The sequence below is a fragment of the Fundulus heteroclitus genome, chromosome 24, assembly GCF_011125445.2.
Source record: "Fundulus heteroclitus isolate FHET01 chromosome 24, MU-UCD_Fhet_4.1, whole genome shotgun sequence".
Taxonomy (NCBI): domain Eukaryota; kingdom Metazoa; phylum Chordata; class Actinopteri; order Cyprinodontiformes; family Fundulidae; genus Fundulus; species Fundulus heteroclitus.
In genome coordinates, this window is record NC_046384.1 from 28532645 (window position 1) to 28550015 (window position 17371).

A 17371-nucleotide genomic window follows, 5' to 3' on the forward strand; every position below is an offset into this window, starting at 1 on the left:
GCTAACACTTTATTTTAGGACGAACAGGACGGGAAAGCTTTCACTTCGCCCGGTCCCCCGAATCACGACCCCTCTCCCCGGAAGCCACACATTTCTTCCGCTATGACCCCAAAGCGATCTGATTTAAAGGAACAGTAAGTGTGCAACAGCATTTAGCAATAAAGTCTAATAAGGATCATTACAATACATTTTTATTTATGGATTAAATTTACAGTTTTTTAAGCTTAACAAAAGAAATGCTTATTTAAACATTTTTATTGTGTGGGGGGAAAAAAACACGAGCAGACGCCATTACAGTTTTCGCCTCGCGCACCCCCTAGTGGCACCACGCTGTGGGAAACCCTGGCTTAGATAACATGTCCATCTACATCTTAAGGACAAAGGACACTCTTTTGAGGACCAAAATGTTCACATTTTGGACAAAGAAGACAGATGGTTCGAAATTAATTTGCATGTTATCTAAGCCATAACAACGTCCTTTTGGGCAATAATATAGAGGTTGGAACTCCACACTACCCCAGACTTTTGCTTTCTGGATGGGAAACGAAACGTCTTCAAACTTCAGAAAAAAGTCCAGTTGTTTTGTTTTTTAACTTTGACTAAAGACATTATAGACATCATTGTTTCTATGGATCAGGGGCTAAAACACCACTTTCAGACATTTACTATCTTCAACCTCATGTTTTAGATTATTCTATTTTATTTTTGTCATTTGTGTCCATTCAATCATTTAACCAATAATGAGCATAGCTTATAGCATACTTATTTGTTGCAACAAGGCTTCTGGGCAACAAATCCCATGTTGTTGAAAAAACAGTTTACTTTCCTTTTAATGGAGCCACATTTATATTTGTGGGTCATTTGTGGGTACGTTTGTGTGTCGTGCCCGTGACAAACATGCCAAATTCTCTCTGCATCACAAATGGAACATGGCAAAAATCTTTTCCGTAGCCCAATCCCTGAAAGAAGGGATAACTTCAACTATGAGCCGATTGGTGACAGGTTGCACTAGAATGAAACCCATCTAAAATGAAGGATATAGAATTTTAAACACTGTGAATATCAACTGGATTACCTATTAAATTCTAATTGAGCCTGTTAATTCAGCGGCAAACCCCAGTTCCAATCTCATAATGAAGTGGCCTGTATCTTCTTTATGATCTGCTGGATTATAATGGTGTGTTCGGAGGGCTTTAAGGTGCCTGTTGAATTAGTATAGTCTGGTTGTTAATGATGCTAATTATGATAGTATCAAATGTAACCTTGACCTCCAGGTCTCCAAATACACACATGCCCCCTGTTCTCTTGTCAGTGACCAGATGTTTTGGCTTCTGGGAAGTTCAATTAGCCTGACCCTAGTTGTCATGTTAGCAGCAAGAAAAAAATAAAAAATAAAAAGCGAGGGATTGTAGCTTCAAATTGTATAATAATTTTTTAACCAATATATCAGTTAAATAACCATCTAACCTATTTAAGAGGACATATAATGCAAAATCCACTTTTTAGCCCTTAAATACATGTTGTTGTGTACAAGTTGAATGTAGTTGCATACTAGCTATCTTCATATTTTATTGGGTCATATTTCCAAGCTGTTCAGTTTTCCATTATCTATTTTGAACTACTTGTTCAAAACATGTATTTGTTACAGAGCTGTTAAACAAGGTCATGGTCTTCTGGCATACCAAATTTGCGAATCCTTCATTTTAATTTTTCAGTGCGACTTTGTAGTCCAAGATGAAGGATGCCAAAGCTACAAGTTGATAAGTTAAATTGTTCGGTTGTTCATTACAGCCTCGCCTGGCATGCTACAGAAATGTCCGAACAGAGTGAAAGAGACCTTTGCAACTTGGAGGGGTGCGGGTGTGAAGTGTCTCCTTTAGATTTAAACAAGCAATAAGCAAAGTTAATTAAGAAAGCATTGCAGTTTCACTTTATATAAACCACAACTAAATGATTTCAATGTGAAAAGGAAGAACTGAAAGGCATGATGTGTCCCTTTTAACACACCTATAGTGCAGTGGAATTGTATTTTCACGCTTCTTTCTGTCACATTTAAATGTTTTTGATCATCAAATTCTATACCAGTCAATAAAAAGACCAGAGTAAATATAAAAAAACCAAGAAGAAACAACAACACACTGAGGTAGAAAGCAATTCCAAACATTCCTGGCTTTATGTGAAAAAGTACTTGCCCCCTAAACTTTATTTATTTGTGTCACCCATGGTGGTAAGAACTCCCATGAACTGTTTGTAATAGGGGCATTTTAAACGAGTGTAAATAAGTTTTGGTCCATTCTTTGCAGTGTAGTTAGCCACACTGGAGGCTTTTCAAGCACGAACAACCTGTTTGAGGTAATGTCACAGCATCTCAATCAGATTTTAATCCAGACTTCACATAGGCAACCCCAAAACCTTTTTTCTTATTTGTCTATTAATTTTCATCCATCCATCCATTTATGAACAATTTACAGCTGCTTATCCATGTAAGCTCACGGTGGGTCATTGGGCTATTTTTAGCTATTCTAAAATGAATATGGCCAGTAGAGAACATAATTTGTGATTCCATCATTTACAGCAAGAGGTCCATACTGTCATAGATGACAGGTCTTTGGTCTGGGGGTAGGACTTTCAGATGACCCCGGGATTGTTCAGAAGCGGGGTCAAATTGGATTGTTCAAATGGAAGCGCAATGAGAAACTATCAGTAAAGTTAGATGTGTTACCCTTTCTTTAAAAAACAATGTGCATTATTTTTTAAGCAAAAATGTAGCTGTGTGAACTTTAAATATCTGCTCGGTTTATCTAGATATAAACTAATAGCGAAAGTGCTGTGTTGTTTTTAGTGATGTACTTTCCTGCTGTGGTAACAGCAAGCACCCCTCGTCAGGTGTCAGCTAACCGGGCGGACGAGGTTTGCTATAGCTAGCCTGACTCTTGGGTCCTCCCTTTAAACTCCCACTGGCTGTCACAATTGAGTGAAAGCTAAATGCAGATAAATTCAATCAGATGACATCTAACGCATTATTTCTGACTGATGAAATCGGTTTGGCTGAGTTTAAGTTTAAAATTCAAAACTGGAAAATTGTATTTAACTTAATTTACTTACAGGACAGCTGGAGAGTAAATCAGGAAATCAATAATTTGCTTATTCTTAACATGACTGACAGTGGTACAAGCACTGGAGTTCATCAAGTATTGGCTTCACAGCACTGTGCTTCATGCTGTCGGTTGCTATGTGACAGAAGTTATGCTGAAGGGGAGGAACAGCTGGTAATGCCTTTGGATTATCTTTGCTGCCACCCCCTGGAAAGGAGGTGTAGTGCAGTTGTTTTTTACAGCTTCCCCACATGTCAATTGCTTTATCTAACTACATTTTTCACAGCCTTTTATAGCAGTGGAAACAGAAAGTTTACAAATTACCTGGTCTTCCATTTGCCTGGGTAAAAGAAAAGGGTCCCATGTATTTAAATCCTGGGACTGTCGGTGGAAAAGGGGCCATTGTTGCACTGTTGTCTCTTTCTTGATTTTGTGGGTTTGTTCTGACTCATAGGTGATTTTGATGTTCTCTTCTTCTTTTGGAGAGTTTTTGTGGGCCAACCAGTCCTTGGAAGGTTCTCCTATGTTCTATATTTTCTCCCTTAGTAGATTATGCTTTTCATTGGCTTTCTGGAGTCTCAAAGTCTTAGAATGACTTTATAACCCTCTCCAGACTGATGTGTTAGACTTTGTTTCCTATCTATTCTCAATGTTCTCAATGGTCCTAATGTGTTGCTTTTTGAGATCTTTTAGACTACTTCCTGTTGCCATGCATGTTCTATTCAAATGTTTTCTTGATTTCTTGGATTACTCTGGTTATGTTTTAAAAAAACATTTCTTTGAAGGTCAGAAACAACTAAGTGTGACAAAAGTGGAAAATGAATAAATAAATTCCTTGTCACAGCACTGTATATTTCAACAATGTGAAAAATCACAAATCCCCTTTATGTTTTGCTGAATTTCATTCTGTTTATCTAAGGATTTCTTCATGTTATGTCTTGATCTTTAATTATAACAGAATTAATAAAATACGTTGTTATAGAGAATGAACAAAGTTAATAATTTACCTTCTCTGTGACGGCTGACCCATAGGAAGAGCTTTGTCCTCGTAGAAACGCCTCATGGCAAACCTGTCTAGTGCCTGGTCAGCACTGTATGGAATAAAATCAGACATATGTTATGCCTCTAAATTTAAATTTGTATAATATAATAATTATCTCTTATTTCTATAAGAGAAGCAAATCTAAAGAATCACAGCTTTAACAATACCCAGTAGCTGCTTGGCTGCTTTCCATTTTATCACATCTGGCTTTATTACAGTAGGACATTTTCAGAGTACATTTTTCTCTCTCAATGCCAGGAAAATAAATAAGCTAGGATGGGCTACTAAGCTAAAATATCACATTGGTGTTTAATTTTCAAGGCCTTAGTTTGATGGATTGTAACCCCTGTCCTTACTGCACCCTTTGAGGAGGGGATTTGGAGGATGAAAGTACTCAAATAACAGTTTCTCAATAGCAACAGCGTAGAATTCTCTGCGCTGTATGAACTCTACACAGAGGCTTAAACAGTAAGGCAGGAGATCGACACAATGATGCACATGTTAACAGATATGTTGCATACCTTGCAGATATGTTGCTGTAGTGCATGTATGCAGCCACCACTACGCCTGTTCGGCCTCGATTTCCCTACAACACAGCAGAATACGCAAAAAGACTGAGTTAAAGTGAAGTAGATATTAAAAATGTTATTAAAATGTACTGTTATTGAATTTGTTGGGTTCAGAGAAAGTTGAGTATAGGTGGGTTTCCGGCACTCTGAAGGGGTTTGTTGGGAAACTATAATCGTTTGAGCAAATATAGACACACCGGCTGAAAGTAGACAAAAAATGTCTACACCTTGATGTATAAGATGTTTGTGTAATGTTTAAGGTGTGGCAGCAGGAATAATTTTTTTGCAAAATAAATCTGCAATGTAGAAATTTGGCTCCACAGCAAACTAGATGATGTTTTTGGCAAAAACCAAGATCATAGCATAGCATTTGGTAATAGGTAAATGTCTTATGAACTTTACAGTTTCAATGATGTTTCTATTTAAACTTACTGGGAAGGAGTTGGTTTCCAAACTGCATAAAATGCTTCCTGAATATTTACAGGATTATTATTTGTTTTTTTTTCTTTTTAAGAAAAAGTTGAATGCTTGAAATAGGAACAAATCTAAATGAAAGTCATGACACCACCTTCTTATTGAGCTAATTCCTTCTGAAGTTTAAATTAATTTCCCGTATGACTTGGGTCAAATGTTTTGGGTATCCTTTTGCAAGCGTCTCACAATAGTTTGTTGTAATTTTAGCCCATTCCTTCTAAAAAACTTAGTTAGGTTTGTGCTGCCTTGCCAACACACACTTTTTCAGCTCTTCCCGCAAATTTTCTATGGGACTAAGAACTTTATGATGGTTGCTTCAAAACATTGACCATGCTGACCTTACGACCTCTCATAACCATAATGGTGGTATTGTTGTGCCACTGGGCCATGACGAAAATAAAAATCAGGTTGAATTGGAAGCAAAAGAAGTTCGGGACATTCACAGTCACCAATTGTCCGCTGCGACCGAATCAGAGACGGCATGCAGGACCTCGGCTGCTGAAATAACCAACATTTCCTGGACCACTGCTCTCCCTTGGAAGCCCAAAGTGAACCAAACCCACACTGAGGCACCGACAGATTTATTTAGTAGGTTTACATAATGCGTTTACATGGTGTTTTAAAACATATGGAGCTGACCGACATAGCTCCCGTTAGCATTTTGATACCATGTCATTGTCAAAGTAATTCGAGTGTGTTTTATGGAGGTAAGGTGTTTTGATCACCTCCATACGGGGGATCAAAACATCGCTCTTGTAAGCCAGGCCAATAACGACTCCCCATTGCAGAAGCGTGGATTACCTTGTTGTGCAGCAGCACCACGTTGCGCTGGTCTCCACCAAGCCATGTGTCGATGGCTTTGCACATGCTGCAGATCTTGTCCAGCGCTGGCGCATGATGATCTGGCCAGCCAAACTCAAGAACCTGGGGAGGAATATTTGGGAAGCAGAAACCTGTTTAACTTTTCAAATCCGGGGTTTCACTCCACTCAAACACGAGCCTTCTTTCCTCTTAAACAAAAACACAGCCGCAATGAGGGGTTTGTACCTTGTGGTTTAACTTCGTTAAGTCGTTCCTCTGCTCGCTCAGGTTGAGCACCTGGGGTAATTAGCAGAGAGGATAATGACACATTAATGTTCTTAATCCAGATGTAGAACTGTTTTTAGGTCCTATGTTTTTTTTCTCACCAGGTAGTGTTCTCCATGCTTGGATCGCAGCATTGCCGCCACCTCTTTGAGGTTGTTGATGTAGCTGCGCTCCTCGGCTCCAGCGGGGAAAGAGAGGGAGATGATCCTCTCCGTGATGTAGACGAGGTCCACTTCATAACTCTCCTCCATGGCCTCAATCAAGATTTGACTCCTAGATGGTTCAATTCGAAGGGAACAGACACTTATGTGTATTTTTTCTCTCTCCTGATAAAAGAACAGATGAATTGGAACAAGTTGCAAAACCAAATGCATATTGTTAATCTGGAAAAATGTCACCAGCAACTTCTGGGCCTTACTTAAACATTTTCTTTACAACTTTCAAGTCAGAGCTGGTATTTCCCTCTTCTAAATGATTGTCTGTTAGGATTTTTACAGCTGCCGTGAGATCTTTGGAGAAAATCCTACATTTCTCCTGGGAATGAATGACAAACACCCACTTGATCGCATATAAACTCCCACTGCTTTGCCATGTGTTTCTTGGAAAGGCCGAGGTTTACATTCCTGCAAGAGTGTTGACACAACCTCTGCTGATAAAATGCAGCCTATTCCAAGGACTAAAAAAGCCTGCAGGATTATTAAGCCGTGGGCATGAGAATAGACATCCAAGAAACATAACTACTCAGGTATAATTTCTTAACAGCTCCTCTCTTCCGCTCAGCTGACAGGTTTTTCAAAAGGATTAAGGTCTAAGGGCTGAAATGTCAATGAAAGAAGCCTAATGACTTTATATCTGCAACCATTTAGCCATAGGTTGTTACAATTTATCCATAAAATTATTCATTACAGACTGGTTATAGATAGAAGCGAGCAGATTTTGTTATATATGGGATATTTCAGAGTTCCCAATGTTAGGCACTCTAACAAAGTTTCTAAGACTTTTGGAAGAGAAACAGGCCCACAGCAATATATATCCTCTACCACGCTTAACAGTGGGCATATATTATTATTATTTTATTATTATTATTATTATTATTATTATTGAGTTGTGTTTTTGCTCCATAGTTTCCAAGTCCACAGAATGAAGAAAAAAAATTCTTGAGTCTTCTCAAAAGCACTGTTACACTTTTTCCTTTTAGCCATCAGCCTCCACCTGTAGCCTCCACTCACTCTGCAAGCAGCTAAGCTAATGCTAAGCTAATAAACATTTAGCAGTATGTTTGGGCTCTCCAGAATGGTCTGGTTCTTGTTTACCAACCCATAGGATTTATTGGAATAGTAACTTCTTATTGAGTTTCCACTTACATTCAGCATAACTGCTAAAGTGAAGTAGAAAAATGCTATTTTCCCTAAACTGTGTACCTGTATTTAAAAAAAAAAAGATTTATCAAATCAAAGAATGAGTTGAGACAGTAGATGCACTCATAACTGTTACAATTTAACAAAATAATGTTGCAAATGATCTATGACCATCTCAACAATCAATGTAAAAGTTGTTCACTGGCATTGCAGCGATCTATTGACTCTTGTAGTTTGAAATATTACTTCCAAGAAACATGTCTGCCAAGTTAAAATACTAAGTAGTAAATCTCCTAGGGGCATGAACAATAATGGAGCTAACCATTCTGTAATGAAAGGGCAGAACACAAGGCCATTTTTTAAACCTTGCAAACCATCATCATCATCATCATCATCATCATCATCATCAACAACTAATATGCTTTGGTTGCCATAGGTTTAGTTGTTTTAAACCTCTTATTTATGGCTCTGATTACAATATGGAAATATTTAAATGGTAGTAATTGTTTTTGTTGCAATTTCCTGAGTTATGAAGATCAACATTGTATTAAATTTTGTACTGTAGGTTAGAGAAATGGGCTCCTGTTAGATATTTACACCATAGGGGGGTGCTATTAGAGGGGTGCCGATGACAGGAAGAAGATTTTTGTAAAATGAATACTAATTATGCATTAATATTATTATATTTTAAAGTTCAAACAATAACATAATTTGTCCCATTACAATATAAGAGGAATTTTCTTTCAGGCTTTTGCAGCGGTGCCAGAATATGTGGGGGAGGAGGGGGGGGGCTTTTTTTGAATTTGAGAACAGTTTGAGTGTACAATAGTTACCCTAACTGCTTTCTCCGAATCTCCACACTTTTGCAGGACCTCGTAGATCCCTAACAAGCACAGAAAGAAAAGACAAAAGAAAAGATTGATAACCAAACAAATGCAAACAAGTAGGTCAAATCCCGTTAATTTGACATATTAACAGTCTGTCATAGGTTGTTAAGGAAGAGTCAGACAACAGTCAAAACAGAAGGGGAAGCAATGGTGTTTAATGAACAGGAGCAAAAAAGGCACATAAGGATGACATAACATAGAAGTTAAGTATTAGGAGTAAGAGGCATTAAAAAAATATGTGGAAAAAAATTTCACTTGAGAAAAGGAGGTAACAAATTCAAACATACCCCTCTGCACACACACACACACACACACACACACACACACACACACACACACACACACACACACACACACACACACACACACACCTATCTATCTATCTATCTATCTATCTATCTATCTATCTATCTATATATATATATATATATATATATATATATATATATATATATATATATATATATATATATAAAAAAAACACAAGTACATCAAATAATGAGTTTAAGACAATATAGAATAAAAATGCATGTAAAGTAAACAACCGACAGAAGCAAATACACATAAATACCAGGATCTGGTTTGAGGTAAAATATCTGATTCATAGCCCAAAATATTGTGTACATGTAACAAACTTTATGCACTTGAAATCAACGGATATATAGCAAAGCTGGCTTTGTCAAAAATGTAAAGTGAAAAAGCATTTGCCCCGCTACTGATTTATTATGTTTTTGCTCTTTTGTCTAACACAAATGTTTAGAATAATTAAACAAATCTTAATACCACACAAACATAACCTGGGAGGACAAAAAAAGCAGGTTTCAAATTACTATTTAAATTATTATGGGGAAAAAAGCTGTACAAACCAATCTGGTGCTATGGGGAAAAAAAAGTAAATGTGCCCCTAATTATAATAAGTGATTTGCCACCATAGTTGACAGCAGCTACAGTCAAAAATGTTTGTGATAACTTTATTTTACATCGGTCTTATTTGCAGAATTGTTATAATTCAACAACATAAGAGGGTTTTCCAACATTAAAACCCTGTTTATGTTCATGCTACAACAGCTCAATCAGATTTAAGTCCAGACCTTGACTAGGCCAAAGCAAAATATTCATTTTATTTCATTTATGAGCCGCTTCTGAGGTGGACTTGATGCCTGCTTAAGGTCACTGATCTGCAGCATAACTCAATTGTGGATTTCTCTCAGGGTTTTCTGTTTGAGCATAATGTGTGGTTTCATCAATTAACTGCTCCAGGTCATGAAGCCGCAAAGTAGCTCCAGAACATCACACTTCCACCACCGAATCTGACTGTTTATATGATATTCATGGGATGCACACATTCCAAAAAATTCCACTTTTGTCTCATCAGCTGACAGAATTTTTCCCCAAATGTTTTAAAGATCATCAAGATATATTTTGGCACTCATGAGATGGTTCTTTGACTTCCAGTTATTTGATCTTGGAACCCTGCCATATATGCAATTTTGCCCAGTCTCTTCCTTATTGTTGAATCAAAAGCACTGACCTTGAGTGAGGTGTGCCATACTTCAAATTTGCTGTGGGTTCTTTTGTGGCTTCCAGGGTGATTCATTGATGTGCTTTTGAAATAATTTTGCTTGGCCGGCCACTCTTTGGAAGGTCTGACACTGTTCCATGTTTTCACCATTTATGGATCATAGCTGTCACTGTGGTTCAGTGAAGTCCCAATGCCTTAGAAATGGCTAAGCAACCACTCACAGACTGACAGATGTGATTTTGTTTATCAGGCTCTCAAATGTCCTTAGATTGGGGAATGATATGCTGCGTTTTGAGAGCCTTTAGCCCACATCATGCTATGAAGCTGGATTTCTTGATTCAAGCTTTGGTGTGGCCGGTAAAATTTCACTCAAAAATAAGTTTCAGATAGGTTTTATATTTACTCCATAATAACTGAAATCAGAATTTGAAAAAAAAAAGTTTTTTGTGTTTACTCAGTTGATCTCTCTGTGATATTATTTTTTGCATAGAGTGAAGCAGCTAAACTTGCAAGAAGGTATGGTTTAGATTTTTTTTTATTTTAAAAAAAGGGGACCATTTCTATTATATTCACAAATGACAGTATTGTGAAACATCTATTACTGATTTATTAATTCAGAAGTTCTTATTGCATAGTCTCTCATATTAGGAATACTACCCACTTTGGAGAAATTTTGCTTTATAGGCACTTCTGTTGTCTACTCATTCTCTGTTTTTGTTTTGGATGAGTTTCATGGCATCTGATAAAGTCTTCCAAAACAACAGCTGGATTTCTCTTCATGCTTCACTTTTATCCTTAACCATAAAGATCGAGAGCTCAGATTTAAAGCTGGAGCTGTCGGGAAGCATCTTTAAGTAGAGCAGAAGGTTAAACACACAGCTAATCCTAGCCTTATATGAACTGAAACAAGAGCTCAGATCGACATGAAGCTTCAGGGACTTTAAGCAATCTTACATGGCTTCCTAGGCACCATCCTTTTTCTCATAGCAAATGTTTTGGTTTACGTAATTCAATATATGCATATTTATATGATAAAACTGGTGATTATTCATGACATGTCAATAAATCTATACATCTATTTATATTTATGGTTGAGCATTAGGGGCAGAGGAACCTTCTAGCCCAGGGCATACAAGAACCACCACAGCCTCAGCCAGTCTTGATCAATAATAATATAATACGCCATGATAGATCTACTTTTCTTCTCCTACCCACTTATTGATTTCAGTATGCCCACACATTTTAAGCTCACATTAATTTTAATGTGAGACTCTTTCCATGTTTTTTTTTTCTTTTCTTTTTTTTTTTTTTGTAAATGTTCCTGCCAAGTTCACATTCTATCTTAATTACCCCTCATTGTGGAGATTTTGATTAAGAATGCAGGGAATGTGAGAGAGAAACCAACGTTTTTCCAGAACCAAACCACTGTTTTCTCTGTGTCTGATGAGCTTCGTTTTAATTTACAGCGTCTGGAATTCACTCCGTTCTTCCATCTGCCAAAATCTTATTAATCTTGCCTCAACAGGCCTCCCACTGGCTCAGCCATGGTCATGGTGGGGCATTTCATCATCAAACCACCGTACATATATACTGTATAAACTGACCAAAAAATAGCATTCCACCTTCTTCTATTCACACAACACAAATGTACAGAAAACACCTGTAGAACAATGTTATATGAGAAAATAAAAATCCATAAAATAAATCTTAGCCATTTAAAGAAACGTCACTATTTGTGCAGTCTTGTAACTGAGGATACAGCTCAGTCCAAAGCCCAATACAAAGGTTTTCATTGATTTTAATGACATGTGATGTGTTGATTACAGCTGTTTAATTATTATGGTAGACGTTGACATTCACATTGACAACTCTCAAGACAGAGGTGAAAAGAACTATGTGATGTTCTTAAAAAACTTTATTAGACTCAACATTTCCAACAGCCAGCACACAAACAGGGACATTTTTGGACATGATCAGCATTATTGGCAGACACCCTGTCTACTTTTAAGACTAATCTTAAAACTTTCCTTTTTGACAAAGCTTATAGCCACTTATAGGGTGGCTCATGTTACCCTGAGCTACCTCTATAGTTATGCTGCTATAGGCTTAGGCTACTGGAGGACATCAGGGCCTATTTTTCTAACTCTACTGATTTCTACTGTTCTCCAGTCTACTGTTCTCCAGTTTTGCATTGCATTGCATTTAGATGACTGTTGTCATTTCAGCTTTTAACTTTTTGCTCTCTCTCTTTTTTCTTCGTAGTAGGTAAACCTGGTCTGACCTTCTGTTAACTGTGACATCATCCAGGGAAGACAGATCACCCGCTATTACCATCCAATGTAGAACAGATTACTGGATCAATGTGTGCTTCTTTGTCTGTCTTGTTGTGTCTCTGCTCTGTCTTCTGTAACCCCCAGTCGGTCGAGGCAGATGACCGTTCATACTGAGCCCGGTTCTGCTGGAGGTTTTCCTTCCCGTTAATGGGGAGTTTTTCTTTCCACTGTCGCTCCTTACTTGCTCAGTATGAGGGATTGCTGCAAAGCCATGGACAATGCAGACGACTCTCCCTGTGGCTCTACGGTTCTCCAGGAGTGAATGCTGCTTGTCGGGACTTTGAAGCTTTGAAGCAATCAACTGGGTCCCTTATATAGGACATTTTTGACCAATCTGTATAATATTATTGAATTTGACTTTGTAAAGTGCCTTGAGATGACATGTTTCATGAATTAGCGCTATTTAAATAAAACTGAATTGAAATTGAATTGAATTAAAGCTCTAAACAGTTCAATAGTCAATGTAACTGATGATGCCCTTCCTGACCAGTTTTCTGATGTTTTTGAAAGCATAATTTCCACTAACTCAATCTGAAAGGGAGTTATCATAAGAAAAAAAATAAGGACAGTGCTACCGAAACCTTTAACCAAGTTTATTCTTTTACTTCACCTTTGCCCCGTAACTCAGTAGAAAAGCTGGTTGGTAACTTCCCTTCTAAAGTTTGAGACATCATTGATTCCATTGCTCCACATAAAGCTGTCTCTGGAAACAGGAAATCTTCTTAAAGATATGCTCCACCTGTCATGTTGGGATAATAGTAGGACCCAAGTACACGCAGAACCAGAAATGAAGTGAATTATATTTTTAATGAAGCAAACCAAAAACTTACAGAGCTGGTGTAGAGAACAGACAGAGTAACGATAGGGTCCAGTGGGGAACTTAAGCTACATTCACACAGCAGGTCTTGATGTTCAATTCTGATTTTTTGCTCAAACTGGATTTTCTTTTTGAGGTTGGCATTTCAGACCACTATTAAACCGTCATCATACAGCTGTCTGAACGGTACAAGACCGCTAAGTGACCTGCATGCCCACATAACAGAAGATGTCACAAAGTAGCGCACTATTTGCGGAAGTAATGTGGAATGTAATTATTTGTGGAAGTGTTCAATAAAGTTTTGTTATAAAAAAAAAACACGGATACCATCCGGCATCTCTCCTTATCAATAGAAAGCTGTTGAGCAATGGGAGTCGACAATAAGACCACATCATAGTTAGAAGGCAAGAAAAAAGCAGCACAGCTATTAAAATGGTCTTTTATTGAGCACTAACTGCTACTACTGTGTGTTGATGTGTAGTGAGAGAGGAGAGTGACGTGAAAGACAAATAAAATGTGACATGACCATTCAGACTACGGACAAACATCTCACTCATATCTAAATTAATACCACATATGGAAGTGGCACAAATCAGAATTGTTTTATTTATTTTTTGTGGGGTCGTGAAAAAAAAAATCAGAATAGGGCAATTCACACTGCTGTGAAAAAGTCAGCTTTAGGTCACATAAGGGCAAATAGATCAGATTTGGGTCGCATTTCCCTGCAGTATCAACGTAGCCTTAGAGAACAGACAAGTACTTATACACTGAGGCAGGGTGTGAGAAAAATGGCATGCAAACTAAAACAGCTAATCAGAGGAAATGAGGAGCAGCTGAGATGGACAAGAGCCTAATTAACCTGAGCTGAGCAGAAACACTGATATAAGAAATTTGGAGAAATGGCTTACAAAGATATAACAGAAATAACTCAAAGTATAAGGAACAGGAGTATACACTCAAAAGCTATACTCCATACTCCCGGAGTACCCCCCACAGGATCCCCCGGGGGACACGGTCGAATGCCTTCTCCAGATCCACAAAGCACATGTAGACTGGTTGGGCAAACTCCCATGCCCCCTCAAGAATCCTGCTGAGGGTATAGAGCTGGTCCAGTGTTCCACGGCCAGGACGAAAACCACACTGCTCTTCCTGAATCCGAGATTCGACTATCCGACGGACCCTCCTTTCCAGAACACCTGAATAGACCTTACCAGGGAGGCTTAAGAGTGTGATTCCTCTGTAGTTGGAACACACCCTCCGGTCCCCCTTTTTAAATAGGGGGACCACCACCCCAGTCTGCCAATCCAGAGGAACTGCCCCCGATGTCCACGCAATGTTGCAGAGCCGCGTTAACCAACACAGCCCCCACAACATCCAGATAAACAACAAAAGCATGGGAGAAATTGTACACCAACCAAGCTCCTCTTGCTGCTGCCTTGATGTTCTACTCACAGCTTTCCTTTAAATATGTTAGGACAGGTCTATAAAAACATGTTGATTAAATTTTTTGCAAAAGATAATTTTCAGATAATGAGATTTGACCTTCTCGCAACCCCATGAGGGATAAGTGAGTCAGAAAATGGATGGATGGAGATTTGACCTCAGTTCCATCTATTTTGAGCTCCTTTTAGAATTTAAGGTTCTGTCAATTATATTCAAATAGGCTGTAGCTGAATCTCAACCTCAGTGCAGCATTCAACACTGTTGATCACTCTGCTCTATTGAAGTGCCTGGAAAACTGGGTCGGCCTTTATGGTACAGCACCCGACCGTTTGAATCCTACCTGAAGGACAGGGACTTTTTGTGTCAGTAGGTAACTTTACCTCAGGGACCACAAAAACCACATGTGGGGTTTACCAGTCTTTGGTCTTGGGGCCTCTCCTATTCAATATCTACATGCTTCCTGAGCTCAGATTTTGAAAAACAACTATATGAGTTAACATGCAGACGATACAAAGCTATATTTACAACCTGGTTCAAAGGACATAACAACAAGGGAGACACACCAACTATATGAGGCAAGCTGCTCAACAATACATAGCTGCCCCGTCTATCAAGAAGTGCCGGTTTAAATAAGTAGGTCTCTATCAGGATTGGTGGAGCAATCGAGATGAGAATCCCATCGGGAGAAGAGGAGAACAGGAAGTGATGCAGGAGGAAATACAGGAAATGACCCAGGAGAAGGTCTGCATCAAGATCCCATAGCAGAACCAGCTGGCAGGAAGCAGCAACTGCACCTGAATTTAAATAATATGAGAAAAGAGAAAACACAAACGAAGGCCACTGGCCATAACAGCTATCCATTACATCACCTGAAGATTATGAAGTAATTGGTTTTGGACCAAAGGAGGAACGAACAATTCGATATGCAGTTTACGTGTGGATGAAAGGAGGAACACACACATCTTCACTTACTACATCACTCACTGTGATGCAGCAGCCCCTAAAACAGAAAGTAATGGCAGGTGGAGCTGATCTGAGCTAATTGACTGGGGCCTGAGGAGTGGACTGAGCTGATTGGATGGTGACAGATGGCTGTTGGCTGAGGGGAGTGGAAACTAATTAGTCCAGAAAAGTCCAAAGCAAAGCAAACAAAAACCCAAAGCATGACATAACCACATAAAAACTGATCCTTATTCCCAGATATCTAGCTACGTGTGGACTAGGCCTAAGATTTTCCTAGAATCAAGGTTAACATCTATTATTTCCTAGAATAGGTGTTAACATACTGCTATTATAATCAGATTAATCCAAAACTGAATTGCTTAGCACCAAAACACATTGCAGATTTGTTGTCAGTGTATCAACCTACATTCAGTTCTTCTGGTTCAAGTCTACTCTGCATACCCAGAAGCAGAACCAAACATGGAAAAACAGCATTCAGTTCTTTTGTTCCACTTACCTGGAACAAACACCCAGAAGACTGTAAAAGTGCTGAAACCACAAGTTATTTTAAATAAAGGTAAAAACAAAAACTGTTCTATTTAAACTGTCAAGTGAAACATAATTGATTAAGGTTTTAGTTAAACTTTTCTTTACGTGCCTTTAATATGCCATTGCAATGCACATTTCTATGTGTTTTTCTTTTTTATGTTCTGTTCATGTAAAGCACTTTTAATTGTCTTGTCACTGAAATGAGTTATACTAAACTTGCACTGCCTTGCCTGTTGGCCTGCAAAAAGAGGATGACCATTTTTCTGGCCAAATTCTCCTCTACTTGATTCTGCAGAGTTTTGTATAAGTGTTAAAACACGCTACTGTACAAAGGGCCCATCTGTGTTTATATTGGTTTTCTGAGCCATTGCTAATCTAATTATTCTGACAACATCTCACATAAATGCTGACTCACAAGAAAGAGGAGTGAAAAGACGAAGGATGCAAGACATCAGTGTTGCTTTCATCTCTGTTTGCTCTACTTCGAAAAAACGGGAAGAAATGTGTTAGCCCCAAATAGCCCTTGCCTGCTGTTTTAAAGAAACAGTTTTCCTTCCACATTAGTAGTGCTTAAATTAAATGCATTTTTGTAATGTTAAAGCATTTAATTCTGGCAAAGATAAGTCAAACGCCTCCATCTATATGTCATCACTCAGTATACATCATTTATTCGAAATCTGGTTACATTTTATTGCAGACTTTAAAAACTTAGGAATTAGACATTATCATTAGACTATAACCAGAACTCTGGAACTGAAAAGTCAGTGCTCTGTTTGCATTGCACTTGTAATAAATGGCTATAACTTCACATTTCTGAAGCAGTAGAGTAATGGAATAAAAGCTAGAAAAGGATGAAAGGAAAATACAGTAAAATACAGTAAAAAAAACTGTAAAATTGTTACAGATTTACATACAAGATTAACTTGCTTTTACATAATTTAGGAAAGCCCAGGTGATGATAACATATTTTATCAGACTGAAAACATTTGGGTTTAAAGAGGACCAGCTGTAGATACAATTTAAGGCAACTCCTCAAACAAACTGCCACATCTAAAAGAAATCTAATAAATCAGCCAACATATCAGGAACAAAATGAAGGACCTCCACAAGTTCCAGAGACCTGAAGGTGCATTCATCTATTCAAATGATTATATTCAAGTATAAACAGCAAGGCAATGTCTGGCTATCATACTGTTCAGTAGGCAAATGGGTCCTGGACACAAGCATGTTTTAGTGTGAAATTCAATTCAGCTC

The 17371-nt window shown here is 38.1% G+C and overlaps 1 protein-coding gene across 10 annotated transcripts in view; it reads right to left on the minus strand.

Annotated features, from left to right (window-relative positions):
- Positions 1-17371, minus strand: part of tns1a (tensin 1a) — a 158025-nt gene that overhangs the window by 56914 nt on the left and 83740 nt on the right. For all 10 annotated transcript variants that reach the window (XM_036128465.1, XM_036128468.1, XM_036128467.1 and 7 more), the window contains 6 exons: positions 8458-8507; positions 6368-6539; positions 6228-6278; positions 5982-6104; positions 4659-4723; positions 4103-4186 (listed from right to left, as the gene is read on the minus strand). In XM_036128465.1, the coding sequence (XP_035984358.1) occupies positions 4103-4186; positions 4659-4723; positions 5982-6104; positions 6228-6278; positions 6368-6539; positions 8458-8507 (545 nt within the window). The remainder of the gene's footprint in view (positions 1-4102; positions 4187-4658; positions 4724-5981; positions 6105-6227; positions 6279-6367; positions 6540-8457; positions 8508-17371) is intronic.